The sequence below is a fragment of the Rhinopithecus roxellana genome, chromosome 5 (genome assembly GCF_007565055.1).
Source record: "Rhinopithecus roxellana isolate Shanxi Qingling chromosome 5, ASM756505v1, whole genome shotgun sequence".
NCBI lineage: Eukaryota > Metazoa > Chordata > Mammalia > Primates > Cercopithecidae > Rhinopithecus > Rhinopithecus roxellana.
Genome location: NC_044553.1, coordinates 154,007,362 through 154,023,108, shown reverse-complemented (window position 1 = coordinate 154,023,108; position 15,747 = coordinate 154,007,362). Strand labels below are relative to the sequence as shown.

At 50.7% G+C, this 15,747-nt stretch overlaps 1 protein-coding gene across 5 annotated transcripts in view; it reads left to right on the top strand.

The window, feature by feature from the left end:
* The window catches only part of SYNE3 (spectrin repeat containing nuclear envelope family member 3), a 94,236-nt gene that overhangs the window by 41,005 nt on the left and 37,484 nt on the right, over positions 1-15,747 (top strand). For all 5 annotated transcript variants that reach the window (XM_030930154.1, XM_030930155.1, XM_030930157.1 and 2 more), the window contains 3 exons: positions 4,160-4,332; positions 5,670-5,979; positions 14,572-14,733. In XM_030930154.1, coding sequence (XP_030786014.1) covers positions 4,160-4,332; positions 5,670-5,979; positions 14,572-14,733 — 645 coding nt within the window. The remainder of the gene's footprint in view (positions 1-4,159; positions 4,333-5,669; positions 5,980-14,571; positions 14,734-15,747) is intronic.

Sequence of the window (15,747 nt, the reverse complement as noted above, 5' to 3'; positions counted from 1 at the left end):
TCTCTTCTGACCCTTTGTGCAGTCATCTACGCTCTTATCTGCAGCCCTCTTTCCTGCCAGCTTGTTCATCCAGGACCCTAGCACCCAGCGTAATGCTCAGCTGGGGGTCACCTGGTCTTGGCTGGGCTGAGGGAAAACCCTGATTAACCCCATTCCTCCACTTTCCTGGTCTCCTGATTCTTCTCTCCAAGGTGTTTCCTTACATCCACTCTCCACCTTCCCCTTGACCTCATTGGCTGCTTCAAATTGGAATAATTTTGTGGCTGCAGTTCAAGTACTTTCTCCCACTTGGCCGCGCAGCCCTTGCCAAGCACTCCTGGACTGTGTCCTTGCTGGTGATGGGCTATAAAAGAACCTCGCACCAGCCAAAGAGTGTAATCATCAGGACGGTCAAAGAGAGTGGAATCTACTTCTCAAAATTTGGCTTTTCGAGCCCAGCCACAGCCTCTGGCCTCCCCTGGCTTCAGGCCTCCAATAAACACCCTACAGGTTGATCTTTCAGGGCAGACGTTTCTTCTCCAGGTCGGGGAAGGGGGCTTGGTGTCTGGCCTGCCTTTGGACCAGCCAGCTCCTCTGCTTTGGTAAAGAAGCATCAGACTCACTCCCTTGAAAAGGCAGTGGGTCTCGGGTCTTTGTGTCCCCCTCTGTCCAGCCTGTGCCTCTTTCATGAGGATAAGAAGGACAAAGGTCCAGGGGCCTGGGGGGACCACACAGTCAGGACACCAGGCTTTGGAGAAGGGGCCATTGTCCACACGGGACATTCCAGACCTGGCTGCTCCTTCTAGATGTGGCCAGGGGAGATGGAATTTCACTTCTTCCCCAGAGTTGTTGGCTCCTATGATTTTCAGAGCTGGACTCCATCTGAGCTGAAACCGGGAGCAGGTGTGGAGGAGGCTTCTCTGGCAGCTACAGAGAATCATTCCTGTGGTTTCCGTGGGTCCCCAGCTCCCCTGTTTGTAAAATCGGACTTATTGTGATGCCTGTCTTGCTAGCTTGGGGAATATGAAGTCTCCTTTCACATTTCTGGGAATCAGAAATATCATCTTACTTTTTTTTTTTTTTTTTTTTTTTCCTGAGCTGGCATGTTGCTCTGTCACCCAGGCTGGAGTGCAGTGGTGCGATGGCTGGAGTGCAGTGGTGTGATGGCTGGAGTGCAGTGGTGCGATGGCTGGAGTGCAGTGGTGTGATGGCTGGAGTGCAGTGGTGCGATCTCGGCTCACTGCAACCTCCGCCTCCCAGGTTCAAGCAATTCTCCTGCCTCAGCCTCCTGAGTAGCTGGGATTACAGGCACATGCTGCCATGCCCAAGCTAATTTTTGTATTTTTAGTAGAGATGGGTTTCACCATGTTGGCCAGGATGGTCTCAAACTCCTGACCTCGTGATCTACCCACCTCAGCCTCCCAAAGTGTTGGGATTACAGGTGTGAGCCACCATGCCTGGCCCTTTTTATCTTATTTTTATTTTTTTAGTGACAGGGTCTTGCTCTGCTGCCCAGGCTGGAGTGCAGTGGTGTGATCATGACTCACTGCAGCTTCAACCTCCTGGGCTCAAGCAATCTTCCTGACTCAGCCTGTTGAGTAACAAGGACTACAGGCATATGCACTATGCCTGGCTAGTTTTGTTTTGTTTTGCTTTGTTTTAATTAAAAAAATGCTTTTGGAGAGATGGGGTCTTACTATCTTGCCCAGGGTGGTTGCAAACTCCTGGCCTTGGTCTCCCAAAGTGCTGGGATTACAGGCCTGAGTCACCATGCCCGGCCTACTATTATTTTTAATCAAATTAAATCTCTCTCTGAATGACAACAAATTCATCCTCAGCCATGCTGTGGAACCCTGCCCCTCGGTGGTGTGAAACGTCCTGGGTGGATAATCATATTCAGTCTAGAACATTCCACACTGACCCTTGGGTCTTCGGGCCACACTGGCCACTATGGTACTTTTGTTTGCCCCATCATTGCTTGCTGCTGAGAGGGACTCGGGGTCCCTCTCTGGGTACTTCCTGTGGCCATCACTCCTTGGGCTCCTGCCACATCCTGCTACTTGGCCAAACAAACCCTGTTTCCTCTCTTGGGGCATCTCCCCATTCTTCACTCTCCCTGAGCACCCCCCACGCACATGCACACAGAGACAGCCTTTGGAAGGAGCTTGTTTGCCTCACTGTTTTGTAATGCACATAGGAGGGGAAGTCCCTCTATACTGTTATCATCGTCATCATCATCATCATCGTCATCAACGATTATTATATGGAGTAACAAAAAGGATGGAGACCGTTGCCCATTTGCACACATTGGGGAAGAGTCTACATAACTATTCAACAGTTTACAAAGTACTCTAACTTATACCCATGTTTAATTCATAGTGTTTTTATTTTATTTTTATTATTTTTAATCTTATTTTTTGAGGCAGGGTCTCACTCTGGCACCCAGGCTGGAGTGTAGTGGCTTGATCACGGCTTACTGCAGCCTCGACCTCCCAAGCTCAAGTGATCCCCCCACATCAGCCTCCCAAGTAGCTGGGACTACAGGCATGTGCCACTACATCTGCCTAACTTTTAATTTTTTTTTTTTTTTTTTTTTTAGAAACGTGGTCTCACTGTGTTGTCCAGGCTGGTCTCAAACTCCTAAGCTTGAGCAATTCTCCCGCCTCAGTCTCTCAAAGTGCTAGGATTACAGGCATGCAGCACTGTACCTGGCTAATAGTGTTTTTAAAGTTAATATTATAACCCTGGGAGGTGGACAAGCAGAGATTGTTATCATTGTCTCAGGATGAAAAAGGAGACTCAGAGTAGTCTAGTGACCTGCCTGGGCTCACACAGCTGTCGGTGGGGCCGCATTCCACATGGCAGGAGCTCCTCCCTCACCCCAGCCATGGGGAAGGGTCAGAGACAAGCAGGCTGCTGGGGAGCCAGTGTGAGGACACTGACCGCCGGCCCCCAGGGAGACGGGCTGGGGATCTGAGCTTGAGCTTTAGACCGTGCCTGCTCTTGGTAAAGACAGATCCAAAGATAAGGATATTAATAATAACAGTGAGCAGCTAGTGACTGGGATGCCGTGTGGACTGGGCAGCGTGCTCATGGCTCTCCCTACATTACCTAATGCTTATCTTCCCTCATTCTTAGGCCTAGAGAATGTCACTCCTGTGACAAAGGTCACATCAGTAGTAAGGAGTGGCCCTGGGTTTGGAATCCAGTGATATTTGCCTGCAGAGACCAAGCCTTGGCTGCCACTGAATAGTAACAGTGGAATAGTAACTGGAATAGTAACAGCAATGACAACAGCTAGCATTGCTTGGAGACTTACTATTTGCTGGACATCATGTGTTGGTCTTGGTCCTCCAAGAAGCTGACAGCAAGATGAGATAAAATGTGCATGGCATTTATTACGGGGATCACCCCTGGGAGAATATGGGGAGGAAGGGAACCAGGAGAGCCTGGTCAGAGGGATGCAGATGTGACCCCAAGGCCAGGAGAGCAGGGAGGAAGGAGCAGGGTCAGGAGGGGCCATCTCAGACTGCTGTGGGTTCTAAGGCAGTTAGCAGGAACATGGGCTGTCTGTGAGTTACAGTCACTCACTCAGCATCTCCCAGGAATGGAGCTGCTTCAGTGTCCCGGCTGCTCTTGGTCTCTGGTGGGAGCAGCCTCAGGAGCAAGCCTCTGGTGCAAACTGCAAAAGACAGAGATGATTCTGGAGCCTCAGCTGGGCCCCGGCTTGGGCCAGCTCCCTGCTGTCCCCATGAGAGGTAGACTCTCACGCTGTACACTGAGACATGTACCTCACATGCATTTTCTCATCATTTAATCATGAAAAAATCTGAGAGATAGATGTGATTAATACTTGCTTTTTACAAATGAGAAAACCAAGTCCAAGGAGAGAACAAAACTTGTCTGAGTTCACACTCTAGAAATGGGCCGAGCGGGGAAGGAGGGAGCCATTCGTCGGACAGCACCCAGCATGCTAATTGCCTTTGCTCCCGCCTCTTACCCTCAGAGCTATTAGCAGGTTGCCCAAGACCCCACAAGAAGGGGTGCAGGGCCTGTGATGTGAATTCTGGATCCTCTGGCCTTCGAGTCCTGGCTCTTTGCACCATGCCGCTGTCTTCTCAAGGCTGTGCCTGTCTGCCTTTTGCTCAACCCTGGAAACTGGCTTGTGTGTCCACAACAGAAAATATGCCAACTGGAGCCCGAGGGGCGTGTGAAGGTGGACCTGGTGCTACGGATGGCCGAAGCCCTCTTGGCATGCTGCCCTGGGGACCAGAAGCCCGAGATCCTGGCCCAGCTGAAGGACATCAAGGCCCAGTGGGAGGAGACGGTCACCTACATGACTCACTGCCATAGGTAGGGCATCCAGGGCCTTTGTCCACAGCTGCCATTGACCCTCCTTGCCCACTGCGACACTAGCTTGGGCCCTCTGCCCAAGAGACATTTCTCTAGTCCTGGGATTCCAGGGGACAGGATATTCTCTTGGGATTAGGGCCAGCCCTGCCTGCCTCCTTCTAATTATAATCAGGTTGAATAATGATAACAGACACTGGGAACCCAGCATGTTTTGCCAACAATTCCTAAGAGACTTACCGTGTGTGCATCCTCCAGAGCATGGCACAGTGGCTCTGGAGAAAGAGGGCCTGGGGCCCTGCTAGCACTGTAGCCAGACTCCTTGCCTGTACCAGGAAGCTGGGTAGTGGTCGGTGGGGACAGGGGGTGGTGGGGAGCAGACACTCGGACAGACCTGGCATTGACTCTTGTCCTGCTGGTTACTTCCTGTGTGGCTTTGGGAAAGTTACCTGACCTCTCTGAACCTCAAGCACCTCCTCTGGACAATGGGAATAATCAAGTGCTCCTTGAAGGTTGTTAGGAGGTTAGAAGGGGACACTGCTTGGCGCAAAGTAGGCCCTCAGTAAACAAGAGCTTCCAGGATCATCTCCATTTTTAGAAAGCAAGGATGTGCATGGAGATGGGAATGACTCTGCCCAGTGCTTTCTGCTTTCTAAATCCTTGTGCTTGAAATTCCGAACAAAGTGGCTTGATGTTCGCTGGGGAGATAGAGCCACCTCCATGTTAGAGATGGAGAAACTAAGGCAAGCGAAGAGGCAGGGTTGCAGAGTGAGTTCACAGCACCCCTGGAACCCACACGCAGGCTCCCAGCCTTCCGTCCCCATTGGGTTCAACAAGCCCACAGATGCAGCGGTGCTTTGCAGCTGCCTGGACACATCCCAACCGCAGTCTGCTCCTAATATTAGTGGGTGTGCATGTGCCAGGGGCCTGGAGAAACTGTGTTCAGAGCCCCAGTGCCAGAGAGAAATGATTGGGGGTGTCTGTGCATTGACAGTGGGAGTTCAGGGCCAGGATTTAAGGTGCTAGAGGTAAAGGACTCCCCAAGATGCGTCCCTAAAACTGGTGGTTCTGGGAGGAAGTTTGGAGTCTGAGCTCCCCCGGCTCCTACCCTCACACAGGGAGCTTATTTACTGGGCAGAGGGTCTTATCCAGTAGGACTGAGGGAGGGTCTAGAATCTGGAGTGTCAACCAGCTGCCCAGGTGACTCAGGGGCCAGAAAGGGCATCATCATGTCCCCAGACCACAGCCCCCTAGTATTGGGGAGGGGTGGCAGCATGGATCCCCGACCCGGGAGGCAGGTGACGGGTTCCCTCCCAACCTTGAGGTCTCTGTGCCCACAGCCGCATCGAGTGGGTGTGGCTGCACTGGAGCGAGTACCTGCTGGCCCAAGATGAGTTCTACCGCTGGTTCCAGAAGATGATGGTCACGCTGGAGCCCCACATCGAGCTCCAGCTGGGCCTGAAGGAGAAGCAGTGGCAGCTGAGCCACGCCCAGGTGCTGCTGCACAACGTGGACAACCAGGCAGTGCTCCTGGACCGGCTGCTGGAGGAGGCAGCCTCCCTGTTCAACAGGATCGGGGACCCCAGCGTGGATGAAGATGCCCAGAAGAGAATGAAGGCCAAGTATGATGCAGTGAAGGCCAAGGCCCAGGTGAGGGTGAGGCTGAGTGGGCTACATCTTCACCCACCCATCCATGTATCCACCCTTGTCTATCCATTCCAGCCACTGTTTGCCTACTATCAAGCTGTCTACCTACTGTCAATCTATCTTCCTACTATCAATCCGTCTACTCGCCTGTTTCCTATCCAACCACCCTCCTATCCATCTACCCACTCACCCATCTACCTCCCCACTAAATCACCAAATCTCCCCTTCACTGTCCACCCACACACCACCCCATTCACTTATCTACCCCACCATTTGTTCATTCACGTATCCTGCCACCCATCTGTTGACTCACTCATCCGTCTACTTCCCTGCCAGCCTAACCAATCTCCTATTCATCTCTTCAAACACTTAATTGTCCACCCATTCATCTATCTATCCATTCACCTACCCATCAACCCAGCCACCTCTTCCTCACTCACCCATTCACTCATCCATCTCTCCACTGCCTACCCCTTCACCACCTACCTACCCACTATCGACCATCACCCACTCGTTTATCCCACCATTCACCCACCTAGCTACCCATCCCCCAATCCTCACCTACCTACTCTTCCACCACCCCCTCACTCATTCACCATTATCTACCATCCAGATACCCAGTGTTGCGCAGTGCTTAATATACATATGGGTGTGTTGACCGACTGATTGATGGACTGTGATGTTCACTTTGATCCAAACAGCTTCCCCCTTCTCCTCCTTTCTCTCTCTTCCTCTCTCCCTTCTCCCCTCCCTTTCTCCTTCTACCCTTTAGTCCTTCTCCTTCAGTGTTTCCTCCTTGCTCTCTCTTGCCCTTACCCTAGTCCCTCTGTCCATCCCCTGTCTGCATTTCCTCAACTCATTCTTGCCTTAATTTGGAAACAGTTCATTGAGTTACCAAGTTCAATTATATATTTTAGAAATTTTATTTGGTTCTGTGTTACGTCTCCCTGTTCTTTTTAACACATTTTGTCATTTTCCCCCTGAGATTTTGCATTCCTCCCCAGATATAGCTTATATTTACAATCATTCTAAACATACGTATTTTACAGTCTCCATCAGATTGTTCTAGTGGCTGAAGTTCCAGGGTCTAAGGCTGAAGTTCCACATCAGGCACCTATGTGTCCCCTGACATGGTAGATTGTTTCCTTGGGAGGTGTCGTCCTTTTGAGCTCTGAGCTCAGCCTGAGCGGGCTGTGTCTGCAGAAGCCCACGGCTGGGACACCGCCTGAGAGTGGCTTTCTGTTGGCTTCAGCCGAGCTCCCCCGGAGGTTTATCTTCATGACTCCTATTTTTATGTCAGTGAATTGGCTTGGGGGTTCCCAGATCAAGCGGATATTCTAAACGTGAACCCCAAGCCAGAATCACGCAACAGGCCCCAACTCCATATTCTGAAGGGTGATTGGGATTTTTGTTTGTTTGTTTGTTTGTTTGTTTGTTTTTAGGCCGAGGCTAAAACACACAAGTTTCCTTCTTGAATTGTGATTGTAACGATTTTTTTTTTCTACTTCACCCTTTGGCTAGTGGGGGTGGGCAGTCACTTGAGGCTCTGTCTTTTTGCAGTCTCTGTTGCCTCTGAGCCCAAAGTCTCACTTCTTACTCTAGCCTGAGCATTAAACCCAAGTTTCTAGTAACCAAGACTTCAGGCACCTGTGTGAGCTTAACAGAGTGGTTTCCTGGGCATCTGTACTTCTAGCCCACAGGAATGTCTCTTCCCTCGGTGTGACGTGGGTCTGCATTGAAACAGTGTTTGTTATGTTACATTTTATCTGGCATTTCTGGCTCTCTAGTCGGCTGTAGCGCAGGAAGCTGGACGTCTCCTGGGTTCTTCATGCTGACGGTTTAAGGGAAGTAAGCTCTATGATAAGCAGAGCTAGAGAATCCACCACTCTGGCGCTTGGGAAGGGACTTGGATTCCAGGCCAGGCACTGCTGCTTTCTGGCTGTGTGGCCTCAGGGCAGCTCACCTGACTTGCACCCAGGTTGTGGGGGCTGTATGGTTACATGTGAGCTCTTTGAAAACTGGCAAGCATTTTGCCAACATGAAGAATGACTTCTACTCTCAGTAGCAGTGAGAATAAATAGTAACAACAGTGGCTCTTTGCCATGCAGCAGGTGCTCAGAACTATCTGTTGAAATAATGAGAACTCCACCCCTGCAGTTTGAAGGCAAGCAACACCCAGGGCCCCAGAGAGAAGTGACAGGAGGCTCCAGGAGGCTGCACAAGGTCCCGAATGGATGGGATTCGACTTGGCTCTTGCAGAGGCAGCCAACTGGCCCTCATCCGGTCCTGCCAAGTCCCGTGTGACACAGGCAGGCTTCACGGAAGTTCTCTCTCACTCCAGGTCTGCCCCTCTGGCCCAGCTGGGACAGGTGCCTGGCTCCACAGCCTCTTTGCTATGACTTTACAGGAAACAGGTGCTCATGCCAATCAGCAGAGAGCGCCTGGTGCAGGGTGTAGAGATGAGATCAAAAGTTGTTGGTGTGTGTGCAGGTTTACGTGTCTGTGCGTGGGTGTGTGTGCATGTTTGTATGTGAGGGTGGATGCTGGGGTGCTGAGTGAGCATCCGTTCCGGCCCAAATGCTGAAATGATTGCCTCCAAGAGCCTCATTTTCATTCCCGGAGGCTCTCCCCTCCCATGATCCAAAACACTATAGATACCATAGCTCTTATCAGTGAGAGCTGTCTTTTCTAACCTTTTCCTGTCTCTGACCTCATCTGCTCCCCCAACCTTTCTATGAAGTAGATAGAGAAACTGTTATTGAACTCTTTTTTTTTTTTTTTTTTTTTTAATCTGAGACTGAATTTCACTCTTGTTGCCCAGGCTGGAGTACAATGGCACGATGTCAGCTCACCGCAACCTCCTCCTCCCAGTTTCAAGTGGTTCTCCTGCCTCAGCCTCCCAAGTAACTGGGATTACAGGCTTGCGCCACCACGCCTAGCTAATTTTTTTAGTAGAGATAGGGTCTCTCCATGTTGGTCAGGCTGGTCTCGAACTCCTGACCTCAGGTGATCCACCTTGGCCTGGGATTACAGACGTAAGCCACTGAACCCAACCTTTTGGACTCATTTTTTAGATTAAAAAACATTCTATGTGTCAGACACCAGCAGCCCAGTAGAAAAAGCCAGAGGTGCTGGCGACTCCTAAGGTGGTACTCCCTGCAGCGGCACCTCAGGTCCTGGGTGAGTGTCTGCACCTGTGACCATCAGGATGAGCTGGGGCCCCGGGTGCTTCTGTGGTCAGGCTGGGACAGTGAAAGGCAGGTTTGAGCTGCTGAAGAGGGAGCCCTTGCGTCCAGGGCTCTCAAGAGGCGAAGGCCCACCTGGCAGTGTCCTGGGGCAGGAGCATGGGTGCCTGTGTCATGTGCAGAGACAGCAGTGATGGGGGAGATTTGGGGGGCAGTGAGGGGGAGGCTTCCTCCATGGTGGAAGCCCTTGGAGTTGCCAGATGGCTGGTCAATGCTGATGCCAATGTGGAAATGGGGTGCTGTTGTTTGTGGGGTGACTGGACCCTGCATGGAGAAGTGAATTCAGTTTTGGCTTTCTCAGCTGTCGGTTGAAGCCTGTGGCTCCTGATTAAGTCTTCCTGCAAGCTTGAGGACTTTGTTCTCACTCACAGGGGGCCTGGTCAGCTCTTAGGCAGGAGAGCTGTGGTGTACCCTGGAGGTGTTTCCTGCCTCTATAAGCTGGTCATGGGGAGGACTGAGGTCTTGTATTCAGAAGGTACGAGCATGCATTTATAAGGTATGAGGAGCTATAGCATCCACCAGATTCTATGGATGGAGCTTTTGTGGATCCAGAGGGTGCCATGTTCTTCCTAAGCCTGAGAGGCTCCTGAGAGGGGCAAACTTTTCCATTGACCTTGGCCAGAGATTTAACCACCCAATCCTAAGCTCCTCATCAGCAAGGTGGGATGCAGTCCCAGGCGTCGACCTCCTGGGTGTCCCCAGCCCTCCAGCCCCAGACAAAGGGGGAGGATTTTAGCCTTATCTCAAGGCGGGTGGCGACTCCACATACCCAGCAGCCCGCAGGGATCCTTGATGGTCTCAGCCTCCCAGTCCCTGCTCTGAACGTTGATGAAGACCCCCCCTGGGTAAAAGGTCTCTCTCAGGGCAGTCCGCTGACTCCAGCAACAAATCTGTCCTGGTGCCTTCCTAGGGATCCAGGCCTGGCTTCGGGGTGGGATTGGTCTCTAGGTTCAGATTAGTGCCCTTACTTTTACCTATGAGAGCCCATTGCCACTGCTTGGTGTGCTAGGAACAGGCCACTGCTCCAACAAGGAAAACACATTTTTGACGTCCAACATGTTAAGTAGCACAGCCTCTAGGGTTGATGGGGACAGAGCCACAGAAGTACCATGGGGTCCTTCCTGAACTGGAGCCTTTGTGACCACCTGATGGAGGGAGATTCTTGACTAGGGCCAAGGCTAAGCCCAGAGGGGAGCAATGGCACATTGTCACCCCACAGCGTTTGCAAGTGAAGTGTAGACAGGGCAGGCTGGCTGCGGGGAGGGGCTTGCTTGTTTGTTTTTAATCCTGATTTAGTTTTCCCAAAGGCAGGCACATGGAAGCATCTTCACCCCCCGCTGCTTCCCGTGGTGGCCCTCACAGAAGGCGCGTCTGTCTGGTATCTTGGCCATGAACCAGAGCTGCTTGTGATGAATCAGAGCTGCTCGTGCAGCCCTTTGCAGAGGCATAAATCCACACCACCCTTGTTAATTGGTTGGGTTTTGACATTCCTGACAGCTCTGCCCGCCGCAGATGGTGTAATTGCTGGGTCTAATGAGAAGGTTGAGCACCTTCCCGTTTGTCACCCTGTCATTCTCCAGCACGGCTGGATTCTGCCCTGTTACTGTTATGCCTGGCGCAGGTCTCAGCTGGATCCCTGTGCCTCCTGCCAAGGTCCCCTCTGAGCACCTGCTCCCCATCACACAGACTTTTATTTACCCTGGACTTCTCTGGGTGCCAGCACCTCATCCTTCACACCCTGGGAGCTGCGGCCGGCACTTCCATGGGAGAGTTCACTCCCAGCTGCATCTATCATCATCGGCGCAGCCAGGGGCCCAGCATTCAGCCTCCGCCTGTTACTCCTGACCCACTTTGTTTCATGAATGAGCCTTTCCTGTGGATGGAGGAGGCTCCAGGAGAGTTTTGACGGATTTAAATAACCCTGCAGGAAGGGGAAGCCAGCAGGGGAGCTTGCCGAGGCCCTGGAGCCATCCTTAGGGCTGCAGGCGGAAAGCATGAAGGGCACCATCCTCCCTGCACTTGCTCCATTTTCAGATTCAAGCAGGGCCCATGTTTTGTAAGAATTTTGTCTTTCTTTATTCAAATTGTGAACTATTTCAATTACTGTAACTTTAAAATAGGCTTTTGACTGGGCGAGGTGGCTCACGCCTGTAATCCCAGCACTTTGGGAGTCTGAGGCGGGTGGATCACTTGAGGTCAGGAGTTCGAGACCAACCTAGCCAACATGGTGAAACCCCATCTCTTCTAAAAATACAAAAAAAAAAAAAAAAAAAAAAAAGAAAGAAAAGAAAAGAAATAAAAGAGAAAAAAAGCTAGGCATCATGGTGCACCCCTGTAATCCCAGCTACTTGGGAGGCTGAGGCATGAGAATCGCTTGAACCCAGGAGGCAGAGGTTACAGTGAGCCAAGACCAGGCCATTGTACTTCAGTCTAGGGGACAGAGCGAGTCTCTGTTTCAAAAAATAAGAAATAAAAATAGCTTTCTAAATAAGAATGTATGGTGCCTCCAATGTTATTTCTGTTTTTCACAATCCCAGTTGGAGTGCTCAACATTTGTTGTTGTTGTTGTTGTTATTTTTTGAGACAGAATCTTGTTCTGTCAGGTGAGATAGGCTGGAGTGCAGTGGTGCAGTCACAGCTTACTGCAGCCTCTACCTCCCGGGCTCAAGCGATCCTCCCGCCTCAACCTCCCAAGTAGCTGGGACTACAAGCGTGCTTCACAAACCCAGCTAATCTTTAAACTTTTTGTAGAGATGCCATATCACTATGTTTCCAAGGCTGGTCTCGAACTCCTGGGCTCAAGCGATCCTCCTGCCTCAACCTTCCAAAGTGCTGGGATTACAGACATGAACCACCATGCCCAGCCTTGAGAGAACTTCTCAGCTCTCTACTGAAGGGCTTGGTCCTAAGCCTGGGCTTCCCGTTTCTAAAATGGGGATATTTTCTCCTACTTGCAGTGGTGGTTGCAAGGTTTATATGAATTCATATTTCTAGATTCGGTGAGGAGCTTCCCAAAGAAGAGAAAGGCATATCTGAAAGAGCTAAGGCTGCATTTCAGATGCATTTGCTGGTTCACTCTACGCAGCTGAGAATGTCTGACTTAGCTTTGTGGATGGTCAGAACCCTCCTGGACAGGGCCTGGCTCCATGGTGAAGAGCTGAGGTCAGCCAACTATGGTTCATGCACCACATCCAGCCCATTCCTAGCTTCAGCCTCAGCCTCCCGAGTAGCTGAGACTACAGGTGCACACCACCACACCCAACTAATGTTTTTATTTATTTTTTGTAAAAATGAGGTCTGACTGTGTTGCCTAGGCTAGTCTTGAACTCCTGGGCTCAAGGAATCCTCCTGCCTCAACCTCCCAAAATGCTGGGATTATAAGCATGAGCTAGAATGGCATTTATATTTTCAAGCGGTTGAGAAAAATGAAAAGCCAAATATTTCTTGATGTGTGAAAATGACATGAAAAACATTTCAGTGTTCATAATTAAAGTTTTATCGGAATGCTGCCATTCTTTTCACGTTATCTGCAGCTGCTCATGTGCTACAACAGAAGTTGCATGACGGCGGTGGAGGAGCTCCATATGGCAGGTCAAGCTAAAAGCATTTCCTGGGTGGCCCTTGACAGAAACAGTCAATGATTTTGGAGTCTGACACTTGCTGTTGGAATCTTTTCTGTAAGACCAAGAGAGTTCTGTGACATCCCAACTCCAGTCTGAACATTTGCAGATTAGGAGGGTTTTGCGATTGAGTATTAAATAAGATAATGCTTTGAAGTTTCACGCACACCTAGCATAGGTGCTTATTGAATGAGTCTCCTTTTTCCCTTTTCTTGGCTCTCTTTGGAAACTTCCCTCCGATGGCAAACACTCCAGATTTGTGCTTCCTGCCATTCAGGAAGTGTTCACAGAGCCTGCCCTGAGCTAGACCCCGGGAGATGAAATAACAGGAGCAGCCTTTTTTCTAGGGACCTCCTGGATCCCCCAGTGGGTGACGATGCCATGGACAACTGCTGTGATGGAGTTGCATCCCAGTGGTTTGGGAACGCAGAAGGAAGGCCGTTAATTCAGCTTGGGGCAATGGGCACAGCCTCAGAGTGAGAAGGGAGCCTGGGGTTAGTATTGCAGGTGGGCACCCGCTGGGGGTGTCAGAAGAGCTTGGAGAAGGCAGGAGATGATCAGCAATGCCTCAAGGTTGTTAAGCGCTTATCAGTTGCCAGTCTCTGTTTTGGGGGCTGTGTGAGCTCTGGCCCATTTCATCTCACTTTCTCCCAATGAGGCAGGTGTTATTAACCATACCATATGGATGAGGGGACTTGGGCACAGAAGGGTTAATTAGGTACCTAAGGGGGGCCAAGGTTCAAGCCATAGGCAGTGGGATCCCAACCCCAGGGTCTTGACTGCTGGACCACAGAGCTACATCATGGGGACCTGTCCTTGAAATGATAGGCTACAAGGATTAGACTTGGGCCTGGGGCCAGTGGGGAGCCATGAAGGAATATGGGGAGACAGCACTGTGATCAGGGCATGTTTTGAAAAACTTAGTCTCTAGGAGTACAGTCTGGCTTATAGCAGGGACACCATCCTTTTTCCAAATATCAGCCACCCTCAGGACATCATCTTGCCTCTGTGTTGTTAAGACCTTTGGTGGGACTGGCTGAAAACAGAGATGACTCCAACCCATGCAACACATAATTGCCGTATTCGTGGGGAAGTGGGGCAACTTGCCATTGATTTGCGCACCCTGTGGACACTGTTGTGTAATGGAGCTAGAAATACTGGTTTCTAGCATTCAACCCAGCTCAGATTGAATCTTGGCGCTTTCCTAGCTGGGTGCCCTTGGGCAAATCGCTTTCTCTCTCTGTATCTTGGTGTCCTCATCTGTCAAACTGGGATTGTAATGGTACCACCTTATGGAGTGGTCAGAAGAGTTCACTGAGCTCGTGTATGTCAAGCTTTTAGAGCAACGCCCAGCACCTTGATGAGTGCTCAGAATGATAGTGTGATGTAGTAGTAGTAGTGCTAATGTTGTTGCTGCTGCCGCACCTCAGTCTTGAATGTCATTCCTAGGATGTGGTAAACAAGAAAGCCAGCTGCATAGTGACAGGGCCCAGTGCCAACATGCTCTGGTCTCCAAAGCCAAGTCTCTTGGCATATTGCTTGTGAGGCAGAACAGAGTATCTGAGAGCTCTTTGTATCTAGAGAAAGGGCTGGGGGTTGGTTGCACCTCCTGCTAACACACACAATCACACACACACACACACACACACAGAGGCAGGCTATGGGTTTTCTGGCCTTTGGGCTGTCTGGGCTGGGAACCCTCATGGCTGGTGATTCTCCTCCTCCCGCAGGACCGGGTAGATCTGCTGGAACAGGTGGCCCGGGAGCATGAGGAGTACCAGGCAGGTGTGGACGAGTTCCAACTGTGGCTGAAGGCGGTGGTGGAGAAGGTGAATGGCTGCCTCGGGCGGAAATGCAAGCTGCCCATCACACAGCGCCTCTCCACACTGCAGGTAATCCCCAGCTGTGTCTCAACCAGAGGGACCCTAGGGACACTCACAGTGGGCGGATTCTATGGCATAGTTTCTTTAATAGGACAGTGCTCAGTGCCACAGAACATATAAGTACCCACAGACCCCCGTGAAGAGAAGCGTGGAATCTAGTCTAAATGCTTGGGTCCTCAGAGGCTTTATGGAAATCCCTGGCCAGCAGAGCATTTGGAAACCCAGGACCACAGAAGCACGGTCTAGGCCAGTGGTCTCAAATGGGGGGCATTTGGCAGTATCTAGAGACTCCTCATCCCGAGGAAAATCTTCAGCAATGTCCTAAGACAGTAGAGGGGGTGGATGCTGCTGCTGCATCCAGGTGGCGACCAGGGGTGCTGCAAAACCACCATACAGTGCACAGGACAGCCCCACACAGCACAGAGCAATCAGCTCACGTGGCAATGGTGCCAAGGGAGAAGAACCGTGGTGCAGGCACCAGGTCTGCCTTTGGGAGAAGTGGGCTCCCCACTTTTCACCTGCTGTGTGGCTTCCAGTGAGCCCCTGACTCCCTCCATAAAGTCAGTGGGTAGAATGTCTTTAATAATTCAAGAAGCACTTGATAAATTTTGCCACAACTGTGCAGTACCTGAACTATTTCTTTAATATTTGTATTTAAATGGACTCGTTTTTTTTAAACTGATGATTATTTATTTAGAAAGAAAACATATCACTGTCATAAATGGAAAAGATGGTGCCGATTCCAAATAGGTAGATAACTGCACAAATAAATACAATGAAACCGAACGGAGCCATTTGGTTCTATTTGGCTCCACACTGTTTCCAGCTGAAGGCGTGGAAAGGAAGATAAACGAATGTCAGAAAGTGTTCAAGACAGAAGCACCCAACAGAGACTTTCTCCTTGACTTAATCAAATGGCTTGAAAAAGACTTATGGGGAAGGAATAAGGTTCTCAGGTGGTGAGTCCATGCTGCTTAAGGCAGACAGTCCAGCCCCTGGGAAGGCCCCTCTGGCTCTAACACG